The following is a 17,101-nucleotide window of genomic DNA, read 5'->3' as shown; positions in this document are numbered from 1 at the left end:
AAAGATAGTCTTTGTGGGTAAGTGCAGGGGTATTCGAAGTAGGTGTCCAAACCATCGTAATGTATGCTCAGCTGCTTGGGTAGAAAACCAAGACTGCTTAGTGAGCTGCAGCAGCTTCTCATTACTCAGAAAATTAAAACCACCGTAAACTTTCGATTCTTCTCAGGCTTTTCGTCTGGGACACATTGATGGCCTTTAGTGTTGCGGTTGATGCATGTCATGTTTCAGCTCCGTAAAACATTACAGAACTGACGAGGGCGTAGAAAACCCGTAGTTTAGTTGAACGACTGACGTTCGGTTTTCACCAAAGATGGCGGTTCAGCTTGCTCATGGCAGAAGACTTTTTGAATATGCGTACTTGCAGTTTGGGGTGATGCGAGCCATCTTAAGAAATTGCAGAGCCTATTTATGTGAGCCTTTGGAAAACCTTACTGCTAATTTTTCTTTCTAGACTAACTAGAGAATTGATGGCAGGAGAAGACGGGTCTATATCCATAATTTTTGTTTTATCCGAAGCACTTCCAGCAACTGATCCACGGAGTCCACTAGGATGGCCAAGTTGTCAACAAAATTAGCATCTGAGATGACGCAGTCTCCAAACTTGAGCCCAAAAGTGAGACGTGAAGTTGTCTTTGTTATAATGTTGTCTATGATGTCATTGAAGAGCTCTGGAGCCACTGCACATCCATGATGCAATCCTGTCGTAATTTGAAAGAACGGGCTGCGCCGGCCGTTGACTTGAATACAACCCTCTGTACCATGGTATATAGCTTTGAAGAGTCTGCAGTATTGCTCAGGGAGGGCTGTCGATTCTAAAATCCGCCAAAGAGCTTCTCGGCCCACTGAGTCGAACACAGCGCAGAAGTCGACGAAGGTAAAAAAAAGCTTTCCATCGGAACTCCGTGTTTTTTTCTATTATCTGTCCAATTGTAAAAATCTGTTTGATGGTTATGCGGTCCGAAATAAAAGCAGCTTGCTCTGGTCGCCGAACCCTACGAACAACATTCCGACATCAATCCAGCAGTACAATTGAGAGAAGTTCTCCGGGGACTGACAGCAGAGCTATTCCACGGTAATTTGAGCAGTTACTTCTCGAGGCTTACCTCTTCCATAAGGGGATAATGACAGCCTTCCGCCAATCTTCGGAGATTATCTTAGCTTTCCAGATTATGGAGAATAGGGTGTGGAAGAGTAGAAGCATTATAAGGCCTGCATATTTCAGCATTTTGGAGCTTAAGCCACAGATACCAGTAGCTTTATTATTCTTGAACCTTTTAATTGATTTTCGATTTCTGAGGGGCTGAAGGGCTCATCTGGAGGAACATCTGCTTTAAGCCTTTGACTGCTAGACTGGCTGAGACTAACATTTGGAGGGACAGATGGCTGGTATTATTTAGGAGCAAGCAGAAGCGGACCTTCCACTGCTCAAGACAGGAACTTTCATCAGAAAGAAGTGTCCCATCCCTGGATAGGACAGGTCCCAAAGTGGAAGTATCTCAAAGGGTGCATTTTAATAGCAAAACATTCCAACTTTCATTGAGCCTTTAGAATGTTAGATAAATACTTAATTAGTTCTAAGGGAGAGACAAGGGGAGGGTGGAGGTAGAAATGGATATATACTCCCCAGGACTTTATCCAGGACTTTTGTTTGCGGGGTTATTTTTTTCGGGGGGGGTGGGGGGTAACAACACATCAAAATGTGAAATCGATATTTAATCCCTCTTGATTTCTGGGAATATTTCTGGTCCACCCTCTTATTATTAAACTAAAGAGTAACATTATAAGTCAATAGTGATTGGAGACCTACCAACTCCGAGGGTATTTCCCGAAAGGAGGGTAAACGCCGGCTCCCGGTACTAAACGTTCGGTCCTGAAAATGACAGATGAGGAGCTTTCTGGTAGCTTTAAGAGAGTCACCAATTGAGAAGCGAATATAATTTACATCAGTTTTAGGAGCAATTAGTGACAAGGAAAAAGTTATTGAGAGATGGGCAGAACATTTTGAGAATTTGCTAAACCATGATAGAGTTACAGGAAAAGATATCGAGGAAAATGAAAAACTATGTGACACTTGGGATGTGAGGACAGGTATGTTTTGTAAGGAAGAATTAGTGACATTACTAAAAGGTTAAAAAAATGTTCTTTTACGGCTCTTTCACCTATGAAAGTCGGAATAACCTTAAAGCAGCTAGAAGAGACCAAGTACGTTGGAAAAGGATTAGAGCAATTTGGAAGGCAGTAAAAGAAGTTGGATGGGACTAAATGAGGCTGGAGGAGACCAAAAACACCGGAAACGTATTATCATTTAGCATTTGACATATGAACATCTATTGATATTTAAGCCGGATTGAATTTGGAATAAATTACAGTGGATTGCAGTGACCGTCAGTTTCGCAATAAGTGAAATAATAAATTGATATTTACGGACTATTTTACCATTGGATATATTTACTCACTCATATAAGGTCCTCTATTATTTTACTATCTTTTTAATTTGATTTGATAATCTGATTATAATTCAATTTTGCTAATAAGCGAGCAGAAGAGGGGAGTTTCTTGTCCCAAGGGTCGTTGTACCTGCCGGGAGTGTTACTCCCTTAAACTGCGGGGATCTGGTAGTAAGAAACTACGCTTCCTTCGCTTATTGGTATCTGGCTCTATTGGTATCTGGTTCTTATCTGATATGTACAGTGAATAATGAATTATGGACTTATTTTGTCGCCGGTTTCAAATTTTTTGCAACTGAACCGTGATAATTGAATGAATGAAAACGAAATACTGAAGTTTGGAAAGGAGTTTTGTCTGGACTTGCCGAGTGTAATCGAAGCTAAAAAACTCCTCTACGATGCGGCCGTACCTGGGACTGAGCTTCCAAGAAGACAGGGCCGAGGCTTTGGAAAGCCATCTGAAGGATAAGTTAAGCATATTCGTGAAAAGTGATGATAAAGACATAGACCTACCAACGTTTGTAATTCATTCTCCAAGTGATGCCCCTGTCATCCGTGTTTTGGTTTATTCGAGTTTGAATGCAAAATTGAATAAAATGGAACACTTCATAAGGACTGTTTTCAGTATGTTCGATTCGTATGATAATCACTTCCACCACTGCCTGCCCGTGCGACGCCGTCAACTGACTCACGCCACTGTTATTGTCTCTAAAGTGCCACAAACATTAAATGATCCGAAAAAACGCAAAAAAGTGCTCGATAAAGTAAGCTGTCATGATACAATTACCAAGCTGAGTTCGCGAGGTGACAAATGGTTGAAAAATCTGCTGCTGTAGAATTCAAAGACTCAATTTCAGTGATTTTAGCAGGAATCTTCATCCAAGGTGATCACTAAGTGGTTTTTCGGGATAGTCAGAGGAATATCGAAGGACTTAGACCTCTCATTCTTTCAAGGATATCCAGGTGTGGTGGAAGCAATGCGGCTCGGTGACAAAAGCACGGTTAAGCTTGAGTTTTGTGACTCCATGTCAAAAGCCAAGGCTATGCAGAATGGTGTTAAACTTGTATATGACAACTTATCTGTGAAAGAACATCTGTCGGCACCTCGGTGCTGTCTCGAATGTCGTCCGCCAGACCATAGAGTAGCTGATTGTACAAGTTTGGTTGCAAAGTGTGCACGCTGTGCGGGCCCTCATATTTCCACCAAGGATTCTCCCAGTCAGCTTGATGCAAGATGTGCCAATTGTGGTGAAAATCATGCCTCCTTTAGTCTTAGATGCAAACTGCTGAGAGATATCATTGCCAAGAAGAAATGATTGTGCCTGTTTCGATTGTTTCGCTTAATATAAATGGTACTCGTTTAATGAAGCATATGATTGATGAATTGTGTGACCGGTTTGACATAGTATGTCTTCAAGAACACCTCCGTTCGTAAGTCGTAATCATTCCGTTTTTACAACTAATGCTGAGGTCACTTTTGGTAGACCTTCTGGAGGCCTCGTGTGCATTGTTAAGGATAACCTGAGTTTGCTGTCTCCAGTGTGTTTTCACAGTGATAAATTCATCCTTGCGGTTCGGTTTGGTAATATTGTGCTGATAAATGTGTGTCTCCCGTGTAACAAAGAAACTATTTCCGCTTTAAACGCGTATATGAAAGCCTCAGCAAGTCTTAAGGCTATTCTTGCGTCTGTTGTATCGACTGGTTATGATTTCGTAGTGGTTGGTGACTTCAACACAAATATTACAAGTCAGTCAGTTCGATCCGATATAGTCCTTGATGCTTTTTCTGCTTATAAAATAGTCGAGAAAAGTGTTTATTATTCATATATTCACCAATCTGGAAGTTTGTCTAATATTGACCATGTAGTTTCTTCGCCAAATATTAATGTATCGACTGTTCTTGGTCATGAAGACGATCGTGATATTGACCCCCTCCCAATTTCGTTTTCTGCTTCACTAGTTACTTTTCGTTCTACTTGACCGTTGACAAAAAGTTCTAAGTGGTTTTACAGGAATAACTGGAGTAGAGCTAATTTTGCATTTTATATTACTACGTTGTCTGCGTTATTGAGTTCAATAAAGGTTTTTTACAATTTGCTTAAAGTTACTGACCGTTACTTAAATGATCTTTAATATATCAATGATTATTTCGATGCATTAGTCAGGCGCTTAAAACAGGCAGAGGTAACTGCTGTATCACTGGACAAGGCTAAAGTTTAAACTAGAACATCAGGACGGGTGCTGGGCCCAAGATTAAAAGTTATAAAGAATAAAGCTAAGTTTTTGGCTACGAAAATAGGCGTCTTGAAGTCGGCCAAATCGAGGAGTTGTCTTCGATCTGAAGCAAAGTACCAAGCGTGCTTATCAAAAACGTTTACGGCAGTCTAGGGTATCTGGTTTTGATTTTCCTGCGTCGAGAAAGGAGTGGTCTCATGTTCTGAATTCGGATAAGCTTAGTAGGGAGTTTTGTGAAAGTCCTATAGCAGTTCATACTTGGGTGTCGTATTATAATGATATTTTCGGCAAGGTGAACCGGGAAGTTGAAAAGCTTTTTAGTAATCTTTTTGAGTCGTGTTTTCCGAATCGTATTTCTCAGAGTAATGTATTAGCAGTTTCTACTGTTGATATTGTTTAAGCTATTGAGAACATGAAACCTAGTTCTACTGGTCAAGACGGAATTACTTCTAATAATCCAAAAGTAGTTTGCTCGGGTTCTATTGATCATCTTTAGCTACTTTTTCAGATATATCTATCTACCTTTAAGGTCCCTGATCACTTTCTTAGTGGTACCACCATCTCGGTTTTGAAGCGGGGAAAAATTTCGTCAGGGTGTAGTTCTTATCGACCAATTACTGTTTCGTGCAATCTTAGCAAAATTTTTGAATATATTCTTCTCCCTTTCATTTCAGAAAATGTTAATTTTGGTGAAAACTAATTTGGCTTTAAAAAAGGCTAGGATGTCAGCACGCACATCGGGTTCTAGCTTCCCTCCTGTTGCAAGCTGTTAATAATAAATCTCCTCTTCATATCTGTGCTCTTGATCTTTAGAAAGCTTTCGATAGTATAGTCCACTCACACGCACTCTATTCACTTTTTTCCAATAATATTAACCTTTCTATTGTTGTTTTGTTACGGTACTGGTATTCTAACTCTTTTATTCGGGTAAAATGTAATGGAGTAGTTTCTGATTTAAAGATGTTTCTTCCGCGTGGGGTCCGTCAAGGTTGTGTGCTTTCTCCAAGTATTTTTAAGTTATGTATTGCTCCTATCCTTTCATCTTTGCCTTCGACTTTCATTTCTGATGGAATTGATGTCTCGCATCTTGCTTATGCGGACGGTGTTCTCCTTGTCAGTCGTTCTAGGGCTCTCACATTCTGTCAGCTGGATCTCAGACCAGTTCAGACGGATTGGGCTTATGTTGAACGTTGACAAGTGCGAATATACTTCATTTAGTTCGAGTGCGAGTCTCCCTCTTAACTGTGGTTTTTTCTCTCTATTCTCTGTGTCTCTTCTGTTTGGTGACTTGGTCTTCACATTACTAATAATCTCAAAACACTTCGAGCTCTGACAGTTTCTAATGCAAAAAAAAAAAAAAAAAAAAAAAAAAATTCAGATAGGACATTCAAAAATTGTTGCAAATAGAGGGCTCTATTTGAGCCCTCTATCGAAGTCTCAAACACTTCGAGCTCTGACAGTTTCTAATGCAAAAAAAAAAAAAAAAAAAATTCAGATAGGACATTCAAAAATTGTTGCAAATAGAGGGAGGTACAATAGGAAAGCGCTTGAGAAATTATATTCTTCATTTTGCGATCATTCTGTTCTTTTTTTATCTGGTTTTCTTCCAATTCTGAAGCCTAAAGATCTGAAATCTATCCGGACTTATTATTTTAAATTTTCTCGGTACCTTTTGTGCGTCCCTCCGTGGTTCGGGAACCGGCATCTTATACCGCGATTCGGCCTCCCTGATTTACGGGAAAAAGTGACTGTGCTTGCAGGAAAGCTGTCGTTATCTGCAGGTCTTAATGCGCACCATAATTTACGTCGTTTTATGTAAATAATTGTTAAGTGTGCGAGTTTGCTTTTTTTTGTTATTGTTCTTGATGTACTCTACTCCTTTTTTATATTGGGTAATAAATAAATTATTATTATTATTTATTATTAAACCTGGAATAGCAGAAGGAAAGTTGAAAAAAGAAGTCTTTTTCAATGTTAATTAGAATTAGTTATTCTTGTAGGACTAATAGAGGGCAAGTCAATACAGGAAAACTAACCATTGGAAATTCAACACACACTCATTGTAACCTACATAGAAAAAAACCTATAAGTTTCAAATTAAGCCACAAAAAAACCTGCTGAACCAAAAAAATTAGAAAATGACGCAAATAATTGAAAAAAGTAATCTGAAAACACACTCGTTTTACAAAAAGCGAAACTTAAAATACACATTGAAAGCTCATTATAAGGAATTTTAACCCTCTCGAGTCAATACTGGAAAACGCACTATCGGCAAACTCATCGTACACACTTCAACCTACCCCCCCCCCAAAAAAAATATAGAACACAAATTAATGCCCAAAAAACCGCGACGTATAAAAAAAGGTCATGTAACACCATAACTTATTGAAAAAAGTAACCTGAAAACCTGAAAGTAACCTGAAAAAAATAAGTAAAAAACTCAATTCAGTAAAAACCTTCAGTAAAAAAGTAAAGATCATTAAACAAATTTTTAATGCATAGTTAATATAATTTACGAAAATTTGTCATTACTTTTGCAATTTTTCTGCTGCAGAAAATTTGGAGCTTCTAATAAGAAAGTATACTCTCGTTATTTTTTTCTTCTTGGACTTCAACATTTTAGGAGAACTAAAATCGTTTGGCAAGAAGTGTTTTTAAAAACAGAAAGCAGAAGTGAGCAAAAAGTTTAAGATTTAATAATTGCAAGCTAAAACATAAGGGCTTGATTTACGAGCCGGAAAGTGAAATCCAAAAAAGATTCTTATCTTTACGCTATCAAATCAATTCAAATTTTTACCCTAACTGAGCCTATTGGAATGTTGAACAAGAGATAAAGAGAGGAGAAAATAAATCTTAATAAATTTTTACTGTTTAAATTAATCAAATTAAATATTTACTTTTTCGGAATAAGCTTCAAAAGGCAATTTTTCTCGCTTGACATTTTCTTTTCTAAATCACGTTTTTAAACTTACGATTGCTATGGACTGTGGTTTGCTCTATACTAGCTCTCTAAAGGTTCTGAGAGAAGTAGCACTAAAAAGGAGGAATCATAAACCTCTTCTTATTGGTTTTCAACCATGTAGATTTGTTTGGGGCCATTTTCACACTTCCCAGCATTTATATTCCAGAAGCTGCACCCAAAAATACTATGTTTTGTTCTATAGCACTTTATGGTTGAGTTATCGAGACGTACTTAATGAGGCGAGCTATAAAATGTTCTATTAAACATGTCTCCACAATGTTACAGCAGCCTGGTATTTCTGCTAGTCAGCCCACGATTTATGGAACTTACAAGGTGATGGGAGAGAAAGTATACAAGAGGGAAGATTGTAAAACACAGCAAAAAGATTTTCGACCATGGAGATTATGGCAGTGCCCCTTTCATGCTTCCTAGCATTTTCTCTCCAGATATGGCCCTAGAAGTGTCTTTTTTGGTGCCATATTGCATTTTATGACGATGTTTATTAAGGTGATTTAAAAAAAAGGAGGCTAGGAGGTGGGGATATAAAAGAGGAAGAATTTTATACCCCAGGCCTATGGTTTTCAACCATGGAAATTATGATAGTGCCCTTTTTCATTCTTCTCAGCCTTTCCATTCCGGTATTGACACCCAACGTGCACATTTAGGGTGCCATATTAAACTTTATGATGGGTTTACATAGTCAGATTTATAACAAGCGATTAGATATAAAGAAACTTGTTTTAAAAGAGTCCTTAAACAGTTCTCTGTGCTGTTCCAAGGCCCCGTTACCGGTGAAGGAAAAAAAAGCAGAGAAGAAAAACGATGACAAATCAATGCTATGCGTGTAAAAAAGGGATTCCTCTTATTGTTCAAGGTCGGGGACTGTAATTACCTGTAGACTATAAAGTTTTTGGAGTAGGCGACAAAGTAGGCTTTAAAGGTTTGATCTTTACTTAGTTGAAGCTATCGCTGCTACTGTGACTATTTTGTCATCATGGGTTGAATTAAGTCATCCCATCTGGCCTGTATATTAGGTGTTCTAAACCCAAATCGATTGACTTCCTGTTTTAAGTTTCTTATGTGTTAGTATCAGTACATCTGACTGACCCTTAGCTTCAAATGATCTTAAGAAATTCTCTAAAATGAAGAATTGATACCCAGAAGTGGGGAAAAGCCTTATAATCATCGAAAGCTGAATTATTATCGCTAATATTATTTAGTTAAGAATTGTGTATGGCTAACTCCTCACTAAATTCTAGTTAAACAATATTTTCTGTTATCAGACTCACAACCAAAAGGAAAAAAAGGAAAAAAACATAGAATAGACGGAATTCCGTTTGATATTTGTGTGTCATGGTCTTTATCACGTATGTGTTAATAGCTGTGGTGATATGGATTAAAATAAATGACGTTATTTTAAAAATTAGATAAGAAAATGTCAGATTGATGTCTTACTTCTGATCAAAGTCTCGTCTTTTATTTTCAATTTATCATTAATTTATGTCATGTTCTTTTGACTCATCGTAGTCTAACTTAATGAAGCATATTGTTTAGATTTTCTATATTTTCTTCTAGATTTTTTTAAGTTTTTCTTTTCAAAAAATCGATATAAAATGTGGTAAATTATTCAAATAGTTTTACATCCAGAAACTCCTGCAGTCCGCTAACATTCAGGTGTAATAATTTTTATTTTCCTCATAAATACAAAGATTGCGTATTGCTTGTAAAAAAAAATTCGAATCATATCAACATAAAATAACAAACTCAAAATAACAAATCCAACTAAATGGCCAAGTTCCGTTATAATACTAAAAAAAGGGTATGTGATTTTCCTTGTCGTTTAATCTGAGAAACTGTAAACCTCCAGTTATGGATTTTTGACATTGATGGCTTCATTGGTGTACTTTTTTATTTTAGTCTAACTTCTGTTTTCGTTTTTGAGGGGTTCCCAGCTCTTTTTTCGAATTCGTAAAAACTACTTTTATAATAACACATTAGTGTTGAGTTAAATCTGGATGAAAACCAGGCTTAGGTTGCTATGGCGACGTGCAATGTTGCAACAACTGTTGGTCACCATCGGTGAAAAATGTGTCGCGGGATTAACATTTTAATTTCGTTTCTTCATCATCGATTAAGCACCATAGTTTTCAATCCCTCAAAATTAAATATTGTATGTCCCAAGAAGATTTTTCTTAAAAAAAGAAAAAAAATTAAGACGCGTTGCACATCTACATAGTTTCATTATTATCTATAATCATTGTGTAACCACTTGCATGAAGACAAATTGTTGTACACTAAACTGTATCAGAAACAAAAACAAGGTAAACCAATTAGCATAAGTATATGATCCCTCATCCCTTAGGATAGGATGAACAAGGCCTACGATTCTTACATACAAATCAAGTTTTGTGGCAGAGGAAGAATCTTCAAACAAGGAATTTTTGAAGCCTGCTAGTGTTTGAGCTGCCGAACTCAACGGTGAAAAATTTCTTGATTTACGTCTCCTTGGCTGTAGGTACCCTACCAAATTTCAACTCAATGTGGGCACTTTAGTCTGGACGTTAAGTTGGCCTCAGAAGTGGTTGACGCCTCTCAGTATCCGCCTGCTCTGTTCTCTTGGCCCAAAAATACTTACCCTATAAAAATCAAGTGAATCGGAGGTAGGAGGGGAAATTTGGCTCTGAAAATCATCATTCTGATGTTTCATTGGCTCAGGGTATTTTTCTCCATAAATTTCTAACCGATTACTGAGAAAAATTTCTGCCTGCTTGTCCGCTGAAAAGTTTGTGATGGGAGCCTGGGAAGGGGTCTGGAAGGACTAAACCTTCGTGCCTTTGATCGTAATGTTTAAATATTCTGGCACGACTCTGCAGTATGCAGAGCGGAGTGCACATACTTTTCCACTTAAAACCTGGTGGTGAGAGTGGAAGGGGTGTTCGACGGGCCGCATGCCTGCTTTGTACTTCTATCATACAAATTGAAAGTCATTGCACCTCTTTGATGCCAACAAGAGGCAACAAATTGCTCTGCTCTACTGCTCTGCTAAAGATTTTCCATTGTAAGGGCCGTTAGGGGAGTTTGAAGATGTCCTAGACCGAGACCCAGTTTGCGTCCCCGTCAATGCAGAATGAAGATCCTTGCGTAATTTCACCTCATACAAATTGCAACATATCTACCTTTCTGAAAAGCTTGTGGAGGGGTTGTTGGAGTTGCCATGAGTCCATTTCCCGTCTGAAATCATACAGGTTGAAAATCTGCACGTTTTCAATTTAAACCATTAATAAATTGTTCACTTTAAAATAATTTGACGGAATTTAACATGGGGATTTTTTTTCTGTAAGGAAATAATGTAAAATCCAGTGCAATGCTGTATGGCGCTTTAAAAGGCAGAGGAACGTTTGCTAAATGTTTCCCAGAGTAATTGTCTACGGATAATTTTAGGTACCCGTTTGACTGACCATATGTCAAACTAAAAGTTCGACGAAAAATGCAGTTATATCCCACTTTATAGAGCTGTAATGAACGAAAGGTTGAAATGGCTAGCACACATTTTACGAATGAAGGATGACAAATTGCCAAAGCTTGTTATTTTTAGGCATCCATCTTAGGCCAAACAAAAAGCTGGTAATCCCCGAATGGGGCGGGAAGAGATGATTAGGGAGGACTTAAAGGAATTGGATACGTAAAAGTAATGTGTCCCTTTACTGGAGTGCTTAAGATCTGGTGAAGGTACAAAATCGACATTTATTCCGGCATGGCCTTGTTGTCAAAAGCATTAAACACACAGTTAAAAGCTTTTCCTTCTTTCTTTTTCTTGATTCTTTTTTCCAAATTTCGTTCATTATAAGTTTTCAGCTTTAGTTCTTTGTTGTTCCTTTAAAAAGATGAGAAGTGCGCTTCTTTATGGAGTAAGGACGAGTTCTTTACCATAATTTTGTTTGCCCTAATCGATGGTGCGCTGTAATTGGCATTTGAATATCTGGATTTTTGTCATTTTTAGAGTGTTGTGAGCATGCAAAAGTTTATTAAAAAGCTGTGTTGAACACAAGTTAAGCTATCTTTTTCCTCTAAACAAAATGACTGAATCTTTACTGAGCTTTTTTAGGATTTGGTCAGAGGCCACACATGATCTCCTTGAATCGCTCTGGAAAAGTGAAGATGCTGGGAGATTAGGGATAAGTTTAATTCCGTGTTATCGAGTCAATGTTGAAGTCGAACCTCTTCCAGCGTGGAAGAATACTGTTTATGGATTTAGGGAAATACCCAATGAAGAGATACAGAAAATAGGAAGGCCTGGATTAAGGTACGTGTGTCTCTTGGATAGCTTTATTGATTATATACACTGTATGCGTCCATAGTTTGATTCCCAAAAAGTATAACAAATAATGAAAAAGGAGAAATGCCTCCGTCTTGGCCTGCAAACATCCTGTATTGTTTTAATGCTTTACGAAGACTTTTTGCTAGCTCTTGAAAAGGAAATGAGGACCGATCCTCTGTGCCAATCCATCCTTAGACCAGGAAACAATTAACTCAATAATTGACTTTTTGTTAGTTCTGTTTTCCTTTTGTGTTTACATCTATTTTAAATGAATCCCAAGGCGTACATATTGTTATCATATTCTATAAATACATAATATTCGCCTTAATTTTGTGGCAAGGCTGTGGCTATTTTTTGCTCATTTGGAGGCGTAGTAAATGCCATGTTTTACTCAACTTTACTATAGAATAGAGAAAATACTCCCTCCCATTTTAGATTTCGATATAATGTCTCTTTTGTGTTTTTATTGAAAAATACCTTTTTTAGTGTTTTCACTGAAAAAAAAAATCGTATTAATTGTTTGATCTTGAAAAAGACATTTTACCGTTCCCCTCTATATATCGGAAATTGATGCCCCTGTCTAAAATCAAAACAAAATCTCTACAAAAAAAAAGAACACTTTTAGTTAAATGCGTCATATCACCATGCGGTGTTCGGTAAGCGGCACTGGTGTTATTTCGATAGGCGACGCTGGTAAGATACCTCCTTTCTGATTTATACTTGTTCGAATTCTAATATTTGATCTCATGATGTAGACTCAACCTAGTAAATTCAAGATGCAATTATTCAAAACTTGTTTTCTAGTGAATTTAGATTTGCCAATGGTTCTCTTTTAAGTATTTGTATATGATCAGGGAGGCTGATGGTAGGGTCTTACAATTTTGCAGTTGGTAACAGTAAAATACTCCGAAAATTACAAAGGAATGAGTATACCCCTATATCTTAACCTATGCAGGGGGCGATTCTATGCTTATTCAACTATGAATTTTGAAGAAAAGTATAAATAATAAAACGATTTTTTATAATTAATACGAGTTTATTTTCAAAATCGGGTGTAAATTATTAATGGACCATTACCAGTGCGAAATCGTGATTAGGTCTCGGGGTAGTCAAGTATAAACGGCAGTATCTTTTCTGCATACTGAGGTTTTTATTTTTAAACTGTAATCTGTGACTAGGAATATTTTCTTTATGTAGTTGCAATGTCGAGGGCATTAATACATTTCTCATACTGCGTCGACGTTGTTTAACAGGCTATCAATATTCTGACTACCCAAGAAACAACTTAAAACATTGGAAAAGAAATTCTCAAATTTCTTGCTTCTGCTCTCTAATTGAAAATGGAGCAAGATTTACGATTTTCGGGTAATCATATTTCTTAGCAATGCTCTGAAGTAATTTTACCCAAGATAGTTAAATTTCCAGCGTAAAATGTAAAGATCACCCTTGACAATCCCTATGGACCCATTTACCGATGTATGCAGCAAATAAATTGTTCGCTCAATTAGTGTAGCGTCAGGAAAGAAGCACACTGGGGCTGAGTGATTTTTCGTAAGTCAAATGCATAGATAAGATAAGATAAGGTTTATTCTTCATTAAATACACATACAATATTACATGTTACTATTCCCCCAAAGGCTCATTGACCTGTAAAGAAGGGGGAAGACAGGTGAGTCACTTACTCAGAGATGAAAAACAAAAGAAAATTTAAAATGGTCACTTACTCACAGACAGAAGAGCAAAAGGAGAAGAAAAGAAAATATGAATAAAATAAAAACTATAGAAAAAAATAATAGAATAAATAGACTAAATTAATTAAGTAGATTAAATAGACTCAAAAAAAAAAATATGATACGCCATTAGAAGATTAAAATCTGACCCTATGCAAGGAGTAAATGGAAGTTGAACATGATTTGTCATATTGCGAAGATTATAATTATTTTGATCAGAAAGATAGCGGAACACTTAGGGGCCAGGGGAGGTCACCATGGAGCTGAGAAAAAGTAAAGCATGCACATGAAAGAATGTATAGTGACTCAAGATCAAGTAATGGGATAACTAATGAACGATTAGATTCCTGAATGAGGTTTCTAGCTTTATTGTGAACCTTAGAAAGTGGTTTTAACAGTGAAGGAAAGGTTGACATCCACTTTTGACATCCACACTATTGGACAATAAGAAACGTAAGATTGGATCAAACAGTGAAAAAGGATTTTCAAAACTGATCCAGGAAAAGTATGTTTAAGTTTCCTTAAAATACCGAGACTCCTGCATATCTTCATTTTAATAAAATCAATCTGACGTTTGAAAGATATGTTTTCATCAACAAGAATGCCCAAAAAACGAACATATTGGTCTTTAGATCTATGAATTATCCCATTTGGTTGGTGAATTTCTGATAACTGGGGATAAACCTGAGAAACACGTGAAAAAATCAAAAAACTGGAGTTCGAAAAATATAGGGTAAGATAATTAGCATCAAGCCACAAAATTACCGTCTCAAACAAATTTTCCAAATTTAATTGAAGCTCTGATTCGCAGTTTCTCGAAGTGCCAAGTGTGCTGTCATCAGCAAAACAAACAAGGACATCAGAAGAAGGCAAACTATAGTTGCCACTATGGGCAAGGGAAGGTTTAGGATGACAAAGTCTACAGCAATTAATAAGTTTCTGCTTTTTTACAACATAATAAAGATCATTTGCATAAATAAAAAACAACACAGGCCCTAAAACTGATCCCTGGGGGACGCCAAAATTCCCTTGTGAGGGTGACCGGAAAAGTGGATCAACAGAAATTAACCTATCCTTCAAAGCTTTATTTTAATAACACCTTTGTAAAATGTCTATACCTTTTGTAATATGTAAACTTGTGCATGATCTCCATCAGAGAAATTAAGCCTAAAAAAAGACAACAAAAAATAAGTAACTCAAATAAAGCTCAAACCACTATATTTTGTTTGGATTTCAGCTCTTTAGGCTTTCCACGCAAAGCATCTGTAATGGAAAAATTAGCCCAGAGCTTGACACAAGGAAGGCTATTGCTCTGAAATTGCAGCAAATAAAATAAAACTAAGCATGATGGTATTTACCTTTGAGACAGGAGTAGCAATGATAAACATTATTCATTATTAAAGATTACTCAACCAACTTGCTGTCTTTGTGGCTATTTTATAATCCTTATTCATTCGAATAAATTGAAAAACTATATTAAATTCCCTGTAAAGTCGCTTAACATCAAAGTCTAGAAGTAATTTAATACTTGCATGTATGGAAATCTATTTTGGGACAAGGGGGGGGATGAGGGATGCATTTGTGAAAGTATCTGGAGATGTCAGCGTTGTGTGGAAACTTAAAAGAATAATGAGAACTTGAAGAGAGATGGTTTGGCTTAGATGCCACCCTTGGTATGGATCAATGTGGTGCTTAATATTTATTGAAGTTTTAGCTCTAGTAATTTTTCAACATTATGCTGTACTTCTTATTTAAATCTACGTGTACTCATGGAATAACTTTATATTCCACTACTTATACTTAACTGTGTGTGTTTTGCCGTTTTCAGCATCCGTTTGTAACTGAAACTTAATTTCAGAAATAGATGGAGGTGTAAATACGAATAGAAAAATGAATATGGAGTTAAAGAGTGAAATAATGTACCAGCTCTTAGGTCTGAAATAGAAATGCTTAAGCTTTAGTAAAAAGATTGACCCTTTGAGACTATTTATTAAGGCTTCACCTCTCCCTCTCTTTTTCCCCTTCCCCGTGCTAGTCCTGTAAATATGGTTTCGAATCCATCTATAAAATATGTGTTAATTGTAGGCAAGGAATCAGTTTTGTGACATACATCTGTGAATGCTCCAAGTTTTTACCGTATCTTCTTGAGGAGTTCCGGAAAAATCGCGGCAATGTGGTTGAGCAGACAATCAAAAACTGGGCTCAGCTCGTTGATACCTACGATATTATAGTTGACTGTAGCGGAATAAGGGCTCGAGACTTGGCTGGTGATCGGTCAGTGGCTCCAAAAAGAGGCCAGGTAATGCGTGTAACAGCTCCCTGGATCAAAGCTGTTATTTTAGATGATTCTGACGATGGCAATTATGTGATCCCTAAGTAAGTAGACAAATAGTTGTTTTTAAAGCATTTATAAACAGTATATAATACTTATAAAATTTATTATAAATATTTTATATAAACATTTACATAGAATTTATAAACAGCACATAATACTTAGTTTTATGGATTGCATATCTTCTCACCATAAGCCAAAGGGTGTATCTGCCACTTTATCTTAGGCTGAACTCTAGGCAACTTCTAAACATTTTTTGTTTTAGTTCTTTTTTATGCATTGCTCGTGCATGCAGACGGGTATTTGCTACTTACGAAGCAGGGTAGACGTTCCACGCAAGGCCGTATCCAGGGGCGAGGAGGTACTGGGTTTGACCCCCCCCCCTCCCCAAATTTTTTCCCGACTTCTAGAAACTTAACAAAAATGCATATCAACAAATTTTTAATGCTTTTTAATTTTCTTATTTATTTAATCATTGTTTATTCGGTTTTAATCATTTTTTATTTAATTTCTGATTGGATTTCAAATGAACCTAGGAAATCCACCCCCCTCCCTCCGTGGAAAATACTGCACGATAAATTCCCGCATAGAGAATTCCTCCTTCGTAAAATTCTTCTGCCGGGAAATTACCCCCGGACAATTCCATCCTCGCTGCAAATTCCTCCCAAAAAATTTCTTGCTTATGATTTCGGCTAAAAATACTAACTCTCATTTGAAGAGAGACTTGTTTTTATTTAATTTCTGATTCTTTCTAAGGTCATGGGGAATCCTCCGGCGTGGAAAATATTTCTTGGAAATCCCTGCCCCCCCAATGGAAAGTCTCTCCCACAGAAAATTTCCCCATGGATAATTTCTCCCGATGATAATTCCCCCGTGGAGATTTCTTCCCATGGGAAATCTCCCCGCCACGTAAAATTTTGCCAGAGAATTCCATATCCGCTGAGAATTTTTCCGGACAATTCCCCCAAAGCACCTCCGCATGCAAAATAAAGTCGCCAACGTGAAGCTAAGACAAATAAAAAGAATTTCGTATACGAGTTCTGGCAAATTCCCCCGTGTAAAATTTTCCTGGAAAGT

At 37.0% G+C, this 17,101-nt stretch overlaps 1 protein-coding gene across 5 annotated transcripts in view; it reads left to right on the top strand.

Annotated features, from left to right (window-relative positions):
- The window catches only part of Daao2 (D-amino acid oxidase 2), a 54,759-nt gene that overhangs the window by 22,320 nt on the left and 15,338 nt on the right, over window positions 1-17,101 (top strand). For all 5 annotated transcript variants that reach the window (XM_089100239.1, XM_089100240.1, XM_089100236.1 and 2 more), the window contains 2 exons: window positions 11,750-11,947; window positions 15,778-16,068. In XM_089100239.1, the coding sequence (XP_088956365.1) occupies window positions 11,750-11,947; window positions 15,778-16,068 (489 nt within the window). The remainder of the gene's footprint in view (window positions 1-11,749; window positions 11,948-15,777; window positions 16,069-17,101) is intronic.

This window comes from Artemia sp. Qi Xiang Cuo, chromosome 14 (genome assembly GCF_049724085.1).
Source record: "Artemia sp. Qi Xiang Cuo chromosome 14, ASM4972408v1, whole genome shotgun sequence".
Lineage (NCBI taxonomy): Eukaryota > Metazoa > Arthropoda > Branchiopoda > Anostraca > Artemiidae > Artemia > Artemia sp. Qi Xiang Cuo.
This window is presented reverse-complemented; position numbering and strand designations above follow the sequence as displayed.